General features: G+C 52.3%; 5 protein-coding genes across 5 annotated transcripts; 2 read left to right on the top strand and 3 right to left on the bottom strand.

The window, feature by feature from the left end:
• Window positions 1-102: 102 nt before the first annotated feature.
• Window positions 103-1976, bottom strand: Z519_04499 (uncharacterized protein; the record flags this gene model as incomplete). The annotated part of the gene is made up of 4 exons (XM_016762245.1): window positions 103-969; window positions 1017-1185; window positions 1237-1583; window positions 1641-1976. 4 exons carry the CDS (start codon window positions 1974-1976, stop codon window positions 103-105), a joined length of 1719 nt encoding a protein of 572 aa, XP_016621192.1.
• Window positions 1977-5296: 3320 nt separating this feature from the next.
• Z519_04498 (uncharacterized protein) lies at window positions 5297-6479 on the bottom strand (the record flags this gene model as incomplete). The annotated part of the gene is made up of 3 exons (XM_016762244.1): window positions 5297-5689; window positions 5744-5948; window positions 5998-6479. 3 exons carry the CDS (start codon window positions 6477-6479, stop codon window positions 5297-5299), a joined length of 1080 nt encoding a protein of 359 aa, XP_016621191.1.
• Window positions 6480-7396: 917 nt separating this feature from the next.
• Z519_04497 (uncharacterized protein) lies at window positions 7397-8017 on the top strand (the record flags this gene model as incomplete). Its single annotated transcript, XM_016762243.1, has 1 exon — window positions 7397-8017. One exon carries the CDS (start codon window positions 7397-7399, stop codon window positions 8015-8017), a length of 621 nt encoding a protein of 206 aa, XP_016621190.1.
• Window positions 8018-8482: 465 nt separating this feature from the next.
• On the top strand, window positions 8483-9733 carry Z519_04496 (1-aminocyclopropane-1-carboxylate deaminase; the record flags this gene model as incomplete). The annotated part of the gene is made up of 2 exons (XM_016762242.1): window positions 8483-9001; window positions 9167-9733. 2 exons carry the CDS (start codon window positions 8483-8485, stop codon window positions 9731-9733), a joined length of 1086 nt encoding a protein of 361 aa, XP_016621189.1.
• Window positions 9734-10061: 328 nt separating this feature from the next.
• On the bottom strand, window positions 10062-12191 carry Z519_04495 (uncharacterized protein; the record flags this gene model as incomplete). The annotated part of the gene is made up of 5 exons (XM_016762241.1): window positions 10062-10112; window positions 10223-10321; window positions 10431-11472; window positions 11582-11754; window positions 11859-12191. The coding sequence occupies 5 exons, from the start codon at window positions 12189-12191 to the stop codon at window positions 10062-10064; spliced, it is 1698 nt and encodes a 565-aa protein (XP_016621188.1).
• Between the last annotated feature and the right edge of the window lie 768 nt (window positions 12192-12959).

Raw genomic sequence — 12959 nt, 5'->3', positions numbered from 1 at the left:
TGTACATTTTGCTGCAAGATTGTTGTAGGAATTTGTATGGAGAGTGCAGTATCTTTCTAATCCAAGATACCAATCCAGAAATTCCCTTCCCCTGGGTATGCTTTACAGCTCATCCCTCTTCCTAACCTTCCTATCGTGCGTAGCATCCCATTCGTCCAACCATCCCGCGACTTGCCGTAGCTCCCACTCGTGCGCCGCTTTGATGAAGTCTGGCTCTGCACTGATGTTCAGGATTCCAGAGCTATCCCAGTGGTGGCCTCCTCCGGTGATGAGCATCTGATTCGGCCCGTATCGCGTGCTGGCATTGCGGCCATGGTAGCATACGTCTCGCCATACATCACTTCCACCATCGATCAATGCTAGCCTCGGCGCCGAAAGATTAAAATCACCGTACTTGTTGTACCATGTCAGGTTTGGACCATCCCGAGATGGAACAGCTTGGGGTGAGAGTGGGCCTGGCGGGAATGCCCAAGTGCACCATTGCTGAGTGTAGTCAATCCCAATGACACGGGAGAGGAGAGAAGGTTTACCATGCGGTTGTGGAAGTTGGTATGCACCCTGCTCTATACAAGTACTGTAGAGATAGGAGCGAGAGCCTGAATTAGTAGGGTCGGCGTAGTAAGTCGCTGCAAAATGGTCAATAGATGCAACACTTCCCAGAATTCCGTCTGTGGACTCACCGTTTTGTGTGGAAAAGCATTCAGTCGTGTCAATCAAATCTGCACTGTCACAAGTCGAGACAATCACTTCTTTAACGTAGTTCGCGTACGCTCCGAGGCCAGTCCAGGCCGATCCGTTAGTATAATTCGCCAACTGCATGTCGACCGCGGTGACGTTTGCTGGGGCCTCCATGTTGGTGATGTTGTTGCAGAACCAGAAGAAGTCGGGACTGTCATATGCCGGATACCAGTTGAGCTCTTGCCAGGTGCTGGTAGGATAATTCATCGGTCCACCCAGGGGAAAGGCAATCTGAGAGTTCAGACACAGGTTTTGACCAAATCAAAGGTCTCACTTACGGTCATTGCAAAATCCCTGAGATCACTCAAAGATCCGAGTCCGAAGATATCCTTCAATTGCTGAATAGCTTTTATATTATTCTGCTGAATCAGATAGTCCATCTTGTCGATGATGTTGTTGATCCGGGAGATACAATCCTGGGGCCCATTCTCTTGGATCGGATCGTACCTAATCAATCAATCAATCAATCATTCCTTCAGAGGTTTCAACTGATCGTACCATTCAGGATAGCCGAGAACGGCGTGAATGACGCCCGAAGCAGCAATGCCTCCCCAAAGCAACCCTTCGTACTGAACCAATGAAAAGGCTGTCTGTGCGCCAGCGAGGCTACCGCCATACAGGATCCACGGGTGACCCGGAGCCGTGAGGTTATTTCCACCTGTGATGTTGGGGAAGATAGCATGTTGCGCAAAGTACGCATTGTCAGCAATAGTCTGCTCTGTGGTGAGGAATCGGAGATTGTCGGTGGTAGAGTTCGGAAACGGATAGCTTTCACCATAGTATCTGTTCTCGAGAATGACACCTAGACCGCCGGTTGCATTCATCAGGATCTGGATGATCCCAGTCTGAAGATTCGAAAAGCGTGACGGCCCACTCGTCTAGCCACTGATGTATAGAAAGACCGGGCCTCCAGGCTTGTAGTAGGTGTCGTCGAAATAGTACCGTTGCTTGAAAGTGGCATTTGTGTTGGGCGCATATCGAGAGCTATTTTGAAAATGGTCGATGAGCTGGTCAAAATGATAGGCTGTATAGGTCGTTGGCCTTCCATTGTCGCCTAGAGGGCCTACTTGCGCCGTAACAATGCCGAGGCTGGCCGCGAAGGCCGGTAGAATGGTTCTGAAGGATCTCATTTGGGTTCTTGCAACCCAACCAAGGCAGACTGTAATATATTCTGGGAGATGTGCTGAGCATCGACATCCGATCAAGCGCTTAAAGTAGGTTACGTTGGAGTTTGCCATGGTCAATGTCGTGCTACCGACGGCGGCAGGCTACGCAGGTCCACTCATGTTGCAAAACGAAGCTTTACGGCACTTTGCACGAGCTTGCCCGGAGCTTGCAGAAGCTTAGAGGAACTATAACCACGAGTATCAGTGTTCTCGGGACGATCCGATTGGATTGACCAGGATCTCGACAAGGTTCTGTGATGTGTCCATGTTGATCCTTTCCCCGACAGGCGGGTTGGAGCTTCTTCTAGGTTGCATTGCGGAGGGGCAACTTGATCCCAGAGTCGGCAATCCATCGCACGATAAGGCATCAAGAATTCCTCCGGAAATTCCGGCACGAGCTGGAAACTGGTCTGACGTCTCGCGATTCCGAGCACTGTGGCATTTCTCACCGAGAGTAGTCAGTGCGAAGAATGTAGAATGATGGGACATGGACTGTGTAAAGAAGGAGAAGAGAAAAGAGAAAAGAGAAGGGACAAAGAGGCAGTTGCCGGTGCCAAGACGCTAGCCAGCTACGATCATTCCACGAAGTGCCTGTGGCTTGACCACTTCACTCCTTCACCATGATCTATCTACTTGTACAAGTGCTATGTATTTCTTGCATTGATAGTAGAGTGCCTTTTCCTCTCTGCTTCCACCGTGGCGACTTCAAACTTCTTCAGCAACCTTAGCCGACGAATTCACGCAGTGTCCCCTGTAGCTTGTGGCTTAAGGATCAGGCCGGTCGCGATTCTCCGCTCCATTAATGCTCGCTGCGCATATGTGGTACGTCGCAATCGACATGCAGTAGGCACGGATCTCGTCAAACATCCAACTCTTCCATTGCAGCGGTTTCATTCGAGCGAGTATCAATTTCAGGGTTGTAACGACCGCTATGGTGAATAAGGCCGTGTGTGAAAGCTTCGACAATACACTTGCATTCCCCCTACGTAGAAGAGAGCTACATCCATGCTTACTTTAGTTACAGACTAAGCCCTTGCGGTGGGAAGGGCGGCTGACGAAAAAAAAGAATAAGAAAAAAAATAAAAAAAAAAATAAAAAGTTGGTAACAAACCCATCAGACTCACTGCCTATCTAACGCACACTTACCTTTATGACAACGCCCTTCGATTTCTCCGATCAAGCCAAGCCGCCCGAAACAATCAACGTACGTATGTGTTCCAGTGGAAGGAAAAGGTATAACTCTTTAGTTTTTTTCCGTTCGATCAGAAGCGCCTCGACCGCCTGCGCCCGAAGACCGGCTCTGTGGCCAGACAGATGTCCGAGGGGTCGTCGACGCAGGAACCGGGCCAGTTGTCGACCAGCCGTCCCCAAGCTTGCTATACAGGGTGCACGTCGACGAAGCTCAGGAAGGCAATGTCCTGGTCGCACTGGTCCGAACAGTACTCGACGTGGTTCGCGATGACTCCCGCTTACGAGGTACCCTCCGGGTAGCTTGGATTGGAGCTGCAGAGCACACAGTATGTGCAGCCGCAGAACCCGTCCGCTTGGTATACTTCGTAGTCAGTGTGGTCACTTGTTGGAGCTGGTGTCTATGTAGGAGTAATAGTGGTAGTGGTCGTCGATGTCGTGGGAGAAGGAGAGGAGAGGAAATTATGATCGTGGGGGAGCTCGTGGGAGTGCTTCTGGCAGAGCCTGAGGAGGTCGTAGTGAGAGTCGTTGCAGGATTCGTGGTGGAAGTACTTCCAAGATTCGTGGTGGAAGTGATTGTAGCAGTTAAAGGCTCCAATGAAGTCGTGGTTGGCTCTGTGGCGGATGTTTGTTGGTGCGGTGTGGTAGAAGGCGTTTTGTGGTCTCCGGGCAAGGCTCCTTATCGTTAGCAAGCAATATTCTGCAACTCTGGTCATGTTTAGCGGTGAGTGATAGACATACCCAGGTAGATAGAGAAAGTTCTCATCGGGAGAGTGATGCTCAGCCGAAACCTCACTCCAGTCGTGTGAATGCATGAACAGAGAGTGGAAAAATGCTGTTGGGATGTTCCAGGCATTTAACCATGCCGATGGCTGAGAGTGTGATGGCGTGGTTGTCGTCGTCGTTGTCGTCGGAGGGTTGGCTGCTGTTCTGCTGGGCATTTGACGTTTTATGTTGTTTCCTGTTGTAGTGCACTGTGCAGGGAAGTGTTCAGAGCACCGTGCCTCTGCGACCAAATACTCTCCAAGGATCGGGCTGAGCTCTCCAGAGAGGCCACTCAAGCATAACCCACCAATTCGTCATGAGTCGCAGCAATGTTGAATGGCAGCGCCAGAAGAACAAGGGTTAAGACCAAAACCCACGCCATCCCCTAGGACCTGATAGGGCGTAAAGCAAGGCAGAGTGATAAAAGATTTAGGCGCTGGAGATATTGATCCGGATCTGATCACAACATCGCTTGCTTGATAGTGTGCACCAGAAGAAGGGGCGGAAAACGATAGACCCAGGCATCATGTACTGGAAAATGATATTTTGTCCTTGGACGACAAATAAGGCATGGGGTCTTGGATGGCTGATATCACGATATGTTGAGGCCAATCACGCCAAGAGTTAGTCGAAAAGGATTCTCCGCAGATCACACTGCTTCTTCAGGAGTGTCAGTCAAAGGCCGAGAAATATAAACCGAGTCTAGTTGCAAATTTCGCTAGCTGGATGCGAGAAGAACTTGCCAATCCACCGGTACTGCTGGAGCTGGTTGTGGCGCTGGCTAAATGCAAAGAGACGCTGTATCCAAAGTTGGATAGAGTTCAAACGCGCCAAGGAGGCTGATGTTTTCTGGAATACAAGTATGATGTATGGTAAGCATATGGAAACCGAAAACACATACCACATATCCATTGGCTTATCTAGGGGTGAGAATTTGAGGAAGAATGGTAGATGAGTCTAGAACAATTAGGTTGAGCTTTGGTGAGTTGAAGTATATTGAAAACGGAAGGACTAGCCGTATCGAGTATATGTGTGGAGGCATAAGTAGAGCAAAATATTATCCACTCAGAATGGGAGCTATACGAGTACTTGGTACTCTAGGCTCATATACCTTTTAATACTCCGCGCCTAGCGCGCCGAACATCGTGTTCAGTCATTACCTAGGTCACTCAGGGGAGTCACCCGCAGGAAGTACGCCGTCTCACATAAATTAGATACCCTCTAACCGTCATCTTCCCCGGGGACATATAGCACATAGAGCCGCCGCTCTCGAGGGCGATCATCACCCGTTATCCAAATGATCATGTGGAACAATATTCAAACAAACCTCAAAACCCTGCTTGACAAATGCACGTGCGTCGGCCAGGATTCATCACAGCGCGGTATCTACGCTTTATGCTTCGTCAACGTTGGCAGCGTATCTTATTTTGCCGTAATCCTCATGTCTGGTCGGCATCCTTCTTTCGCCGACTGCCCCTGACCTCGCGGAGTCGTCTTTGGTGCTCCGAGTCGACTTGGCTTCTTTCCGGGTCACTATCCAGATTTCTCCGCCTTTGGCTCCTGCTACGGCTTCGGTCCGCATGCCTTGTTTCGGACTCAACTGGCATGATTTCATCTGTCGCCCTGGCTTTGCCTTTGGATGATGAGTGCTGCCTTGAAGCCGGCGGTCTGCCGCCACCGAGTTCGGCCATTTCAGGAAGATCCCGGTGTTTCCCTTGGGAGGAGGCTCTCTTGGATTTTCTGTCACGTCTGCTGGAGGAAGACGCGAGCACGCCGCCTCCCATAACGGCTGGGTCATTGTGATATTCCCAGCCTTTCGTATAATGCATGTGCTTCGGCAAAGGTTAGAATGACGCTTCACCAAACGTTCAGCAGTATTGACCCACCTGATGCGGACCCCAGAGATCTGGAGTTGCCGAACGAGCTCCTCCTCTCTGCTCGTCAGCTGTAGGGAACCCCGAGGCGGCCGCTCTTCGTTCCTCAATCTTCCTATTATGTCGCCGCTTGAACCAGATTGCTAGCCACGTGAGAAGTCCGAACCCCACTGCAAGGACCCCAATCATGAGGATCCACCGCCAATGACCATCGATCCTGCGTTTTTCGTCAACACCTCAGTGAACAAGCCAGAGAACAGACCTACCAGGATTGGTGCGAATGGGGAGCCGGTCCGGATGCGCTGCCCGTCCCTGTGTTTGTAGCGGCTGGAGGTGTAGAGTAGCTCGTGATGGTTACCACGGCTGTAGAACTCGGCTGGAGAACGGAAGTCGTGCTCGCCAATGGATCGATACCGCGACCAACCTGTTGACAAAAATTTGTGAACCATGTTTGCAATAGCGTTCGATCAGACTCGCTCGTGCACTCGGCAGTGCAGATGGCGTCTGGAGTACTATACAATGCCTGTAGAAGGCTGCTCTGACAGAAGCAATTTTCGTAGGTGATCTGATTTGTGACTGGCACGAGCGGGGGCACACAAGCAGTCTGCGCCTGGAGCAGGACCGTGCAACTGAGTGCGCAGCTAGGGAATTGGGCGGAGGACGACGTCGGAACAATGCTCTGAGCCGATGCAAGTCGCAAGAGGCTTAGCAGGAGAGAGGAGGACTTCAGGAGGAGAGAGGAGCGCATTTTGATCATGGTTGGCTTGTTTCCTGCGCGCTTTGGACGAGTCTACAGGGTACTGATGGAGGTCAATTCCCGATCGCATGGATGGTCTTCGCAAGGGAACGAACGTGGGTCGGACTGTGGAAGTAAAGGATGTTGATCGAGACTAGGGAGGGCAAACGGCGGACATGGTGAATCGCCGCATTTACCAGCAATTCAAACGAGTGAAGATGCTAAGTCGGAGGCGGGCAACAGCAGAGAACAGCAAGACGAATTGTGAGAGAGTGGAAACAGGAACTTAAAGACATGCTTGGGATTATAGTGGGCGATTGGATTGGATGGTTCATTCAACTGGCTACCCCCGGTTCCAGGAGGGCAAACGAGCGAGCCGGTAAAAGGAAGGAGGGCAAGCTTGAGGATAGACGCATGATGCAGGTTCGCGCGGAGGAGCAAAAGATGAATGGTTGGTACGAGGTAGAAGGGCTGGCGATGCGGAAAGTGACAGGGGCCGGTAAGGGCGGGCAGCTCTCATGCCCGGCAGCTGGCGGTCACCAGTGGGTTGCAGGAGCATCGGGGTTCCGTAGAGGCAGTTGGTAGGCGAGGCATGGTGGGCAGCTGTCCCCGGGGCGGATCAGTTCATTTGCGGGCGGACCCCTCTACACGCCACACCCAGGGATTAAGCGGGGCTGCGCCTGGGAGAATTAGAGATTAGCCTTGGCCACTTTTGGGGCGCCGCCGCACCTTGGCTATTCACTATCCAAGACATGGCTGGGGAGCACGGGAGGACGGAGCTTGGGCACTGCTGGGCACTTGTGCTCCTTTCCGTCCTCCGTACCACGTATTACTGTGAAGTGCCATGCCAAAGTGCTTGACAGTGCTACCCAAGATTTCATGCTTCACTCATTCCTCACCTCCACGCCTCCGGCAACCATCTGCCCATCATGTCGCAATCCATCCCATCCCACTCCGCCCTTCTCATAAACCTCTTCCAAGACCTCTCCGGCTCCTGGCTGCTCAACCGTAAGTTACAAAGTGCCGACAGTTCGGCACCTTCCGGGCGATGTTCAGGCACCGCGACATTCACAACCCGTGCTCCATCACCCGTTCTTGACGCCGATGGAAACCTTCACATTGCCCATGCAGAACTCTTGTATCATGAGCAGGGCGAGTTTGAGATGATGAAAGCCGTCGGCAACAATTTGGCGAGCGTTCCCACCTTCACCTTTGCGAGAAAATACATCTGGCGTCTGCAAAGAACCGAAAATGCCGTCACAATCAGCATATGGTTCACCAAGCCAGGAACTGAGACCATCGACTACCTCTTCCACAAGATAGATCTTCCTTTCGACAACGACTCAGATTCGCAGTCGGATCAGAGGCTCGTCCTCCACGGCACAGGAGGTCACCTCTGCGTTGAAGACTTTTACAACAGTTCCTACTCATTCACAATGAGCCGATCTGACCCGAGTTTGCCGTTGACTCTGTCCTCTTGGACCACCGTCCATGAAGTCCTGGGCCCAAAGAAAGATCAATACATTGAGACAACTTTCGCCAGACCCTAAACAGGCTCGACTCATACACACTTTGAAGGCACCCTACCTCAACGATCCATCCATTGAGCAGTGACATAGCAGATTGATTTGGATTCATGTCCCTCCAGCGAGATACACCTGCTCGAAACGCAGGAGAATCCATCATCAGCATCAACAGACTGGACTAATCATACTCTGAGTTTCCCGAGTATCCACCGCTGCCATATCGAAGAATATGCATTGAATGTGACTTCAATAGCCGTTCTCCGGCTTTGGCAAGACGACGGATTACACCTCCTAACCGTGTTCAACCGCATTTAACTGCCAAGTCCATTTTCCGACGGTAAATTGTCATTGTCATTGGTTGTACCTAACTTCAGCCCAGCTTTTCTCCGTCTACAAATTGTTCTCACACCCCCGATATGAACATCTTGACCAGTAAGTGTAACTTGAGCACAGGGCATCGAGTACGGGAACCCACACATCCATCCCAACATGGCAGCAAGCAGGAGTCTTCATTCGACGGCCGACGACGTTTCCCTCCCCGAGCCCTTTGCCTCCATCCCACGATACCCTCTCACCCTGGGCCCATCCCCTATTCATGCTCTTCCAAACATATCTGCTGCTCTCGGTGATAAAGTCACCATTTTTGCCAAGCGAGAAGATCTCAACTCTGGTCTCGCATTTGGTGGTAACAAGACCCGCAAACTCGAATATCTGGTTCCCGATGCCCTCTCAAAAGATTGCGACACGTTAGTCTCCATTGGCGGATTCCAGTCGAATCATACCCGCCAAGTTGCTGCTACTGCTTCTAAGTTGGGCCTAAAGTGCAAACTCGTACAGGAAAAATGGGTGGATCACGAGGATGTTGGATATGACAAAGTGGGGAATATTCAATTGTCAAGACTCATGAGTGCAGATGTGAGGCTTGATACGTCGGGGTTTGGCATTGAACACAAGCAGACGCTGAAGAATTTGGAGGAAGAAGTCATTGCCCAGGGAGGGAAACCTTATGTAAGTTTGACCCATTTCTACTGATCATTGCGAGTCGATGTCGGACGCGACGCTCGGTCTCGAAACATGAGCGCGATCTCGAAACACTACTCAAAGTCGAGCGCCTCCACCTCCGTTGGTCTAGGTTCCCAGTAGCGGGCGCTGACTCCTAGCTTCTGATGCTAGTATATTCCCGCTGGTGCCTCGGATCATCCTCTGGGCGGTCTCGGTTTCGCTCGGTGGGCCTTCGAAGTGCACGCCCAAGAACAACAACTCGAGCAATTCTTCGACACAATCATCGTCTGTGCCGTCACGGGCTCCACTTTCGCAGGCATGGTGGCCGGCTTCAAACTTGTAGAACGCATCCATCCGCGATCTGATGGGAGGGAGAGAAAGGTCATCGGCATCGATGCCAGTGCAAAGCCAAAGGAAACGTTCGACCAAGTGTTACGCATTGCTCGTCAAACGGCTGTCAAAATTGGGCTCAAGGAATCAGACATCAGCGAGAGCGACATCATTCTCGATACACGTTACCACGCCGGAACCTACGGGTTGGCCGATGCAGCAACTCTCGAAGCGATACGGTTCGGGGCCAGAACGGAAGCATTCATTACGGATCCGGTGTACGAGGGTAAGAGTCTCGCGGGGATGATTGACATGGTCAGAAAGGGGGAGATTCCCGAGGGAAGCAAAGTGCTATATGCCCACCTAGGGGGACAGTTGGCGCTCAATGCGTATTCGGGGATTCAGTGAAGAGAGCCTATTCTTTGATGCAGTGAGGCAGGAGGAAAAGGAGGGATGATTCGAGGGAAGCGAAAGCGTGTCTATGGCGATTGTGCGTGTGTAGAACACATGCTCTTTCTGATCTGCCCCTATATAACCCCGATCGGGGTCCGCCCGTGACATTCCCTTCAGGCTGCTCTCCAAGAGCTTGGTTGAGCAACGCTGACGTCCTTCATCATCGTCAGTCTCCTTGTTCTCCAATCCCATCCCCGCCTCCTCACGATCTCTCTGTCCATTCCGATACGTTGCTTGACAATGAAGCTTTCCTACTGCCCACCATCGCACGACAAACGCTCTATCAGACATCTTGTCTTGCATTCTTGCTCAAGTGACGGATTCTCTCACCATACTAGATGCCCCCAGGTGTTAGCCAGGATGGAGAACGGCTCGAGGAAAGGAGGTTCAGATTTTGGTCCTAGTCCCCGCTCGGACGCATAGGCTAGGGCTCCTCAGACTCACTTTGTAAAAGATGTAGGGGAGGGGCATGAAGCAGACTGCTATGCCGCCGAGCAGCGAATTGCCCGGTCCGATACCCAATGTGCGGAAGAGCTGGCGCGCCTTGCTGACATACATACATGCCTTGTCATCAGCCACGACTTTTCATCAGAAGGAGAGGGGAAGCTTTGAAGACAGGTGCTATGGTAGGTGGGTGGTTGAGTGAACTTACAAAGAGCGGGAATATAGCGCCGAACGAGGCGCGGAAGAGCGCGTTGCCAGCGAAGATGGAGGCGGCGTACGCAGGGCACGCGATTCCGAGATAATGAAGTACTGGATTGAACAGCGTGACGACGCCGACAGTGAAGAATCCCGAACCGACGATCGGCACCATCCAGTGGACGTGCGGCCTTGCCGACCAGCCGTACCAGAACAGGCAGACCGGCAGCGCGACAGAGCCAAAAAAGGTCGGCGGGAGGACCATCTCGGGCTTGAAGGTCGGGCTGGCGAAGCGAGGAATAATGCCCCATTTCACCCACAGCAGGAACAAGGGTACCGTGACAAGCCCACCAACCAGGATCCCCAGGAAGACGAGCCCCTGCTGGCCCAGGTTGAACCCGTACATGTCGCCAAAAACCAAGGGAAACGACTCGAACCAGACGAAGAGCACGCCGTACAGCAGCGCCGTGTACAGGTCCCACAGGAAGACGATGGGCTCGGAGAAAGTTAAGGTGCACGCCCGACCGAGCATGGTCAGATGGTCTGCCATAGTGTGCTGTGCGGCGTCGACTTCAGACTGGCTTCTCCAACGGTCGTCTCCCGTGGCCTTCCTCAGCCTCTTTGCTCTTCTGTACAGGATGTTCGCAGCGCTGGTTTCGGGCAGGCAGAAGAACAGCATGACCGCCGCGCCCGCGCAAAGCCATGTGACCACCCAGATGGTCCAGCGCCAGCCCTTCGCCGCGGCCGTGAATCCGCCGAGGATGGGCCCAAAGACGGGCCCTAGGGTCCCAAATGATCCCCAGATGCAGATCCCGTATGCGACCGGCGCGGGGCTGTATATGTCGGCGAGCGTCGCGCCGCCCGTCGCCAGGGCGGGACTGCCGCAGAAGCCGGTCAACAGTCGAAAGACGAGGAACATGGGCATGTCCACGGCGAAGCCGGTCGGAAGCTGAAGCAGGACAAACGCAAGGAATGTCCAGAAATAGATGCTGTTTCTGCCGACGGTCGGCATTTCAGACATGGGACTCCACAGCATCGGACCGCAGCCGTAGCCCCTGAGGTAGAAAAGAGAATTGGCGAGTTAGCAAACGTGACCTCGTTTCTTCCAGGTAAAATGTTCACAGATGGGCTAATAGCCATGTTTATTCAAGGGGAGCTCCATACAGTGTGAAAAGCGAAAGGCCCAACGTCGCCACGATCTCGCTGGCGCCAAACTCCTGCATGATACTCGCTTCGCCAGGAACATAGATCGAACTAGCCATGTAAAACGCGAAGTTGAGCAGGCAGATTTGGAATCCGATCAGCAACTTCTGGCTACTGGGCCAATTGCGGGGATTCTGTGCATTCGGTACGTGAGCAAACGTTCCTTGCGTCTCGAAACGAAGCCGGGGGAAGGAAAGGGGTGGGCGGCGGCGGCATGATAGAAGTGTCAGGCTATTACCTCTGGGTCATCCGGCCCATACCAGTCTACCAGATAGACGTCTATGCCATCCTCAATGACATGGTCAACGTTTGAGCGGTGTTGTTGATTAATATGCCTCCTTTTGTCAAGGTTCTCCGAGATAGGATCAGCGAGATTGTCTAGTCGTCCTTGTGTGTGAAAACTATCTCTTGGCGCTCCTAGTTGACCTTGCCTTGGGCTTGCGACATCCGAGAGGACAGGCTTTTGCCATAGTGAAGGATCAATCTCGTCTGGGTAGTGGAACAGCGTGTTGCGCGACAGGATGCGGACGAGGTGGCCAAACTGAGTATCGCGAAACAACTGGCTGACCATGTCGAGCAGCGACGGAGCTGCGCGAATCGCGAGAAAGAGGAGGTGCTGTCGTACTAGGTCTTTCTTCTCCCGTGTGTTTGACTCTCTCTAGCGAACAGACAATCGTCGACGGGCAGCAAATGGAGATCGAAACGTCTTCCGACGGCGGGGGGAAACTTGGGAGATCGAAAGAGAGAAATGTCTATATCTGAACAGTTTTACCTACCGAGATGTGAGATATATATTCGAGGGCCGTTCCTCCATTCCGAGTGCCGGAGACGCGGCTGAGCCAAAACCAATGGACCTAAAGGCTGCTTAAATCCGGCAGAGCCTTCGATATTTGGTGACTGCTTGCCCTGGTTGCGATGGAGATCGAGTCAGATTCGCGGACGAGGCTGTGAGTCTACGAACAAATACGCTCTATCGCTCCACTGTGATCCACTTTTGATTGGCTGTTTGGGAACTAGCACGAGGCTGCGAAGCGGACACTAAACCATTTTGGGCGTATTTTGACTAGGCTGATTCCCTCTATTCACAGATCTTGGATACTGGGTGAGTAATAGGTACCTTGCAGATGAAGCAGCTCTCGTGAAGAGACTCACTTGCTTTCTATCGGAGTTAATGTGACAGTGGTACTGAAACGACGGGCCTTGAGCATAGTATTGTTTAATACACCCGATCCGTCTCCTCTTGAGAGCGGCTAATATCGGATTCCGCAGGCTTTACATCTATCAATCTTACGATGGACACAGTGTAACAAGGCTACCCAAACAGCTACTCAAAGCATGG

This window comes from Cladophialophora bantiana (genome assembly GCF_000835475.1).
Source record: "Cladophialophora bantiana CBS 173.52 unplaced genomic scaffold supercont1.6, whole genome shotgun sequence".
Classification (NCBI taxonomy): domain Eukaryota; kingdom Fungi; phylum Ascomycota; class Eurotiomycetes; order Chaetothyriales; family Herpotrichiellaceae; genus Cladophialophora; species Cladophialophora bantiana.
The sequence above is the reverse complement of the archived record's forward strand: the minus strand, read 5'-3'. Positions and strand labels throughout refer to the sequence as shown.